At 37.1% G+C, this 6,712-nt stretch overlaps 1 protein-coding gene across 6 annotated transcripts in view; it reads left to right on the top strand.

The window, feature by feature from the left end:
* LGR4 (leucine rich repeat containing G protein-coupled receptor 4) overlaps positions 1-6,386 on the top strand; it is a 111,189-nt gene extending 104,803 nt beyond the window's left edge. For all 6 annotated transcript variants that reach the window (XM_033409674.2, XM_004263937.4, XM_033409668.2 and 3 more), the window contains 3 exons: positions 99-214; positions 470-553; positions 3,326-6,386. In XM_033409674.2, the coding sequence (XP_033265565.1) occupies positions 99-214; positions 470-553; positions 3,326-4,602 (1,477 nt within the window). In that variant the 3' untranslated portion in view covers positions 4,603-6,386. The remainder of the gene's footprint in view (positions 1-98; positions 215-469; positions 554-3,325) is intronic.
* The last annotated feature ends 326 nt before the right edge of the window (positions 6,387-6,712 follow it).

Below are 6,712 nucleotides of genomic sequence, written 5' to 3' on the forward strand. Positions count from 1 at the left end.
AGAGCGGATAATGACCAGCTTAAAGTATTTACTTTTTACAGAACAAAAGCATGTCTGTGAAGTTGGTATTTCAGTATAGATTTTGCCATTTTTTTCAGGTCTTTATCTGTACCATATGCTTATCAGTGTTGTGCATTTTGGGGTTGTGACTCTTATGCACATTCAAGCACAGAAGATAACAGCCTCCAAGATCACAGTGTGGCAAAGGATAAAGGCAAGTGCATGAACTTTTGAAAATAGAACACAGCATTAATCAAAGTCTCTGTTATTGTAATCAGTTTGCAAAGGATCAATGTGAAATCTGTGGAGAAAAATGGCTTTTGTGTACTGTGTTCCTGACATCTTTAATATGTTATTAAGCCTGGTGCAAGCTGAACTTACATCATGTACAAGAGAGAAGACTGCAGGAAAAGATGGGTCTTTTGAAGTGCCTGAACCTTGAATTAAACAGTTTGTGTTATATATTCAGGTCCCACTGACCTAGCAGTTGTCACCAGCAGTGCTGAAAAGGAGGAGCACAGTCAAATCATTATCCACTGTACACCCTCGACAGGTAAGCCTAACACATTTGACTGCAGTTTCTCGCTTTAAACAAACACTAGGCAAATATACCTAAAACTTCCAGGGATAGATGTGATTTCTGTAACAGGAGTGCGACTAGATGGTTTCATAAGGCCTGACTCAATGTGTGGTCTGTATACAAGGAGCTTAGCCATCTCTTGCAGAATCTCAGGCCCAGACCCAGTGACTCAGAATCTTTAACAAGCTCCCCAGACGAGAGTTGTGCACGTTGAGGATGGAGAGGCTCTTTCTTCATGCAACTTTAACCCTAGGTCCAGTTCTTACTGGTCTGTAAGGATTTTTAGTGTTATCCTTTTTTTTTTTTTTTAATGAAACCTTGCCATTACTTTTAAAAAATTTATTTATTTGTTTGTTTATTTTGCCTGCATTGGGTCTTCGTTGCCGTGCACAGGCTTTGTCTAGTTGCAACAAGCGGGTTGCCATTACGTTTCTTTCTGTTTTATTTCACTGAACTTCAGTAGACTTGGGAAAGTTATTAAATTGACACCACGTATTGGTCATGACTGTATTCTGCCTAATCTATCAGAGAAGATGGATTTAGAATTTTACTGTTAAAGAAAAATTTAAATAATGGCTAAATTGTGTGCTATGAAGTAGATTCCTCTTTAATATGATCACAGGATGATCTGGACATTAATTTTATAACTCAGAATCGTAAATATTATGGATTCTTTAATGATTACTACTGAACTGTGAGCTTCCTCAGAGGCTGTGTATGTGTTCTTTTAATACTTAGCACAGTGCCTGGTGTAGAGAATAATCTTAAAGTGATCAGCTGAGTGAATGGGATTAACAAGAATCATTTATGTCTATGCAGTTATTTAGTTTCTGTATTGACTGGTAGAAATTAAGGGGTCACTTGCCCTGCTGGGGTTCTTGTGTTGGAGAATGTACATAAGGAAGGGAACGTCTTTATTAAAGGGGAGTGTAAACTGAATATGCAGAGATTCCATTTCTTCCACACTGATTTTAAACCTTGGGGGTCAACCAGAAGGAAAGTTGGTCTGAGCTCATCTCCCCAGGTGGCAATAGGAGTGAAGTGCAGGTCTGCTTCCTCCACTCCACTCACTTGTAGTAACACAGAGACAGCCATGTGCTGACACAGAAGCAGGAAGTGGAGGAGAGCAGGAACCTTCTTTTAAAACTCGAGGAAGCAGCAGGTTTCCAAAGACAGACTGGGTGGAGCCAGCTTCCCAGGCTTTTGAGGGAAAGTAATTCCACCCACTAATCAGACACTTTCCAAAGGGTGTCCTGTTCTCCCAGGTCGGATTAGCTACTCCTTGTTCCTTGCAGAAGGAAGAGTTCAGATACAGAGATAAAGGTGAAAGGTTCCTCTTAACACTTTCCTGATGGGGGAATAAAAAAATTAATTAGAAAAAAAAAATTTTTTTTTAAGTTTCTCGAGTGAGATCATATAAATGGTGCAGAGCTGGTTTGTTAGGTCTGTGAATATCTCAGTGATTAAGTTGCTTTATGGGATGTATCAAACTTCAGGACAATCCAGAAACATAAATTAGAACGTGTCTTTTGGGCAGTTGCAGTACATAGTTTTCTTATGCTCTGTAGACAAAATTCTGTTTTTCTTCACTAACTTTTATTTTTTAAATATTACTATCTTTTTAACATCTGTATTGGAGTATAATTGCTTTACAATGTTGTGTTAGTTTCTGCTGTATAACAAAGTGAATCAGCTATACATAAACATATATCCCCATATCTCCTCCCTCTTGCGTCTCCCTCCCACCCTCCCTATCCCACCCCTCTAGGTGGACACAAAGCACCGAGCTGATCTCCCTGTTTTCTCTAACTTTTAAATAAAACAGTTGTCATTTGGGACATAACTAGCATGCCAGTCAGTTGCTAGAACATACAGCTCAGCTACTAAATTAGTTTTTGCAATCCTAGTTTGTTATGTAGGGTTTTACTGGACATAGTTTTACATTACTAGTTAACATTGGTGTTAACTAGTGTAACATTGATTTGGCTCTCATACTGTCTGAATGACCTCTGTCAGGTCAACCAAACACTTTGAAATCTCAGTTTCTCTGGATGAAAAATGGGGATAATTATACCTATCTTAACCTGCTTCATCAGATTGCTTTTGAAAGCTATAAGAAATGTGTAAAAAATATATGTATTACACATACATATAATATACAATTAGTATAAAGTATATTAGGAACTAGGAAGGAAGAAGGAAAGGACCTGACATTTACTGAAGTACAACTATGTACCCAGTAGCCCGCTTAAGTACCTTGTGTATGTAATTTTACTTAAGCTACACAACGCTGTGAAATAGGTGTTATTATCCACAAGTGAGAAAATGAAATTCTTAGAGGTTTAAGTTGCCCTCTCAAGTAAGAGCAGCAAGTTATGAACCCCAAACTCAAACTCTAGTATATCTGATTGCAAGCCCTCAGTTTATGAAGTACCTTTCAGGTACTAGACACTGTGCTATGTATATTAACTTAGGTATAAGAAAAAGTGAAAATTTTCTTTTAAATATCATTGTATGGTTTGCCCAATAGTTAATAAAAGAAATGAAATAAATATATATTAAAATAACATATTAAAATAAATTTTTAAATAGCCCAGTCCAATGACTAAAATATCAAAGAAACGGTAATCTTTTCAATTGGGATCAGTTCAATTTGTAGTAGATTAATTATTCTAGTTTCTCTCTCAAGCCATATCATATGGAATATGGTCTTTTATAAGTTGTCTTTTCTCTCTCTCATTCTAGGTGCTTTTAAGCCCTGTGAACATTTACTGGGAAGCTGGATGATCCGTCTTACTGTGTGGTTCATTTTCTTGGTTGCATTGCTTTTCAACCTGCTTGTCATTTTAACAACATTTGCATCTTGTACATCACTGCCTTCCTCCAAACTGTTCATAGGCTTGATTTCTGTATCTAACTTATTTATGGGAGCCTATACCGGCATCTTAACTTTCCTGGATGCTGTGTCCTGGGGCCGATTTGCCGAATTTGGCATTTGGTGGGAGATTGGCAGTGGCTGCAAAATAGCTGGGTTTCTTGCCGTTTTCTCCTCAGAGAGTGCCATATTTTTATTAATGTTAGCGGCCGTCGAAAGAAGCTTATCTGCAAAAGATATAATGAAAAATGGGAAAAGCAATCATCTCAGACAGTTCCGGATTGCTGCCCTGTTTGCTCTTCTGGGTGCGGCTGTAGCAGGCTGTTTTCCCCTTTTCCACGGAGGGGAATATTCTGCATCACCTCTGTGCTTGCCATTTCCCACAGGAGAGACCCCATCATTGGGATTTACTGTAACCTTAGTGCTGTTAAACTCACTAGCATTTTTATTAATGGCCATCATCTACACTAAACTCTACTGCAACTTGGAAAAAGAAGACCTTTCAGAGAACTCACATTCTAGCATGATTAAGCATGTTGCCTGGCTCATCTTCACCAACTGCATCTTTTTCTGCCCCGTAGCCTTTTTCTCGTTTGCGCCATTGATCACTGCCATCTCTATCAGCCCCGAAATAATGAAGTCTGTTACTCTGATATTTTTCCCATTGCCTGCTTGCCTGAATCCAGTCCTGTATGTCTTCTTCAACCCAAAGTTTAAAGAAGACTGGAAGTTACTGAAGCGACATATTACCAAGAAAAACGGATCCGTGTCGGTTTCCGTCAGCAGCCAAGCTGGTTGTGTGGAACAGGATTTCTACTATGACTGCGGCATGTACTCACACTTGCAGGGTAACCTGACTGTGTGTGACTGCTGTGAATCCTTTCTGTTGACCAAGCCAGTGTCCTGCAAACACTTAATAAAATCACACAGCTGTCCTGCCTTGGCAGTGGGTTCTTGCCAAAGACCTGACGGCTATTGGTCCGACTGTGGCACGCAGTCTGCCCATTCTGACTACGCAGATGAAGAAGATTCCTTTGTCTCGGACAGTTCTGACCAGGTGCAGGCCTGTGGACGAGCCTGCTTCTATCAGAGTCGAGGATTCCCTTTGGTGCGCTATGCTTACAATCTCCCAAGAGTTAAAGACTGAATCAGTGTGTTTGTGACTGTTTCCCCCATCAACCCAAATCACAGTGTTTATAGAATGAACCCTAGTCTGATCTCTCATCTGGGAAGCACTTCTGTGATCACTGCCTGGTGTCACTTAGAAGAAGGAGAAAGGCGGCAGTTTATTTCTTAAACCAGACCTTTGCAAAGAACAAGTGCCTAAACTATCAATGGATGAAAAAATGCAGTGTCCAAGCAATGTGTAGTCTATTTGAAACAAATGTATAACTTGAAAAAGATTCTATGTATATCATAGCAATATAGCGTTAGGTTTTTCTGATCCACAAGAAGCAAATTTATACCTATTTCTGAATTAAGCACAAGATAAAGAACAGCTGTTAATATTTTTTTAAGAATATTTTAAATGGTGATTTTGTATAATTGAAGAAAAAGTCTTGCTAATTTTACCTAATGTTTCATCATTAATCTCAGGACAACTTACTGCAGGGCCAAAAAAAGGGATTGTTTCCCAGATAGGACTCTGAGAGTGCATGTAGGCATCATCGTCTGGCATTGTCTAATCCATCTCTGACATAATAGAGATTGTTTAAGAGATTTAAATCTAAAACCTGAAGATGTTTTTAAAACAATATTAACAACTGTTAGATTTTAAAAGAATAACCGAACACATTTGTTTTCAGTCATTATACACTGCTTTGTTTCAATCACAGTAATTTTTTCTTCAGTGTTTTGTGATCACACTATTAGGAAAAAGTAAAGGGCTTATTGCTGTGTGAATTAGTAGATTTGGCTAAACTACTTACATGGGACTTTAAAAGTATCTGAGGGATTCGATGGCTCCGTGTAATGTTCTCATTGATAAAACACGTCCTAATATCCTTGGAGCTATCAGTATTTTCCAGTTTTGTTGGTCTGTGATCTACCTATAGTTTAAATTATACAGAAAGTAAATTGTGGCAAGTGATTTCATTTAGTTGGAAGAAATTGGGAGTAATTATGACACAAAGCACTTACATTTATTAGTGAGCTGGATTCTCCTGAACCTATACTATTATATGGAAGCTGCCATACATTTTCCCCCTTACTTTGATTTACAAGAGCCTGTGCAACAGCTCAGGAACGGTGTTCTTGTGAGACAAGCCAAATATGTCACTAAGGCAAAAAAAAGGCATAAAGCTTAGGCCTGACAAGCCAAATATGTCACTAAGGAGAAAATAAAAGGCATAAAGCTTAGGCGTGTATCTTTAAAAATCAAAAATTGTACTTGATTCTCACCTATGGACTTCTGACATGTTCACTACGTGGAGTCTTAAAGTTATAAAGGTTCAATATGTGTTTTGAACAATATGCTAAATCAGTAGCAAACCCACTGCCATATTAGTTGTTCAGGAGATACTAAAAGACATTAAGCTAGACTGCAGTTTAAAAATTAAACTGTATATAATGTGCATATAATGAATTTTTATCTTATGTAAATTATTTTTAGAACACAAGTTGGGAAATGTGGCTTCTGTTCATTTCGTTTAATTAAAGCTACCTCCTAAACTATAGTGGCTGCCAGTAGCAGAATGTTAAATTGTGGTTTATATACTTTTTGCATTGTAAATAGTCTTGGTTGTATATTGTCAGTGTAATAAAAACAGAATCTTTGTATATCAAAATCATGTAGTTTGTATAAAATGTGGGAGGGATTTATTTACAGTGTGTTGTAATTTTGTAAGGCCAACTATTCACAAGTTTTTAAAATTGCTATCATGTTTGTATATTTACACATCTGATAAATATTAAATCATAACTTGGTAAAAACATCTAGCTAAAAGTTTTTTCTTTTCAAAAGTCATGTTACTGAGTACTTTCATTGCATTCATTTAAAAAATAGACTAGCAGATATCTAAAATATGTGGTAAACTGTGCTATACATATGGTAGGAAATACAATATTGTATGCAGTGTGTTTAATTATTAAAGTTTCTGGAAAGCAATCTATTTTGCCTTAATTGCCTTATACTAGATATATTAATGAATTTGCTTAGTGTTAAACTAAGCAAATTGAAGTAAAATATTTTTAAGAGTATTAGAAGAAATGTTGAGAGAACACTTTGCTGAAATTTAGAAGTGAGGTTTTATTCTATC

Source organism: Orcinus orca, chromosome 8 (genome assembly GCF_937001465.1).
Source record: "Orcinus orca chromosome 8, mOrcOrc1.1, whole genome shotgun sequence".
Classification (NCBI taxonomy): Eukaryota; Metazoa; Chordata; class Mammalia; order Artiodactyla; family Delphinidae; genus Orcinus; species Orcinus orca.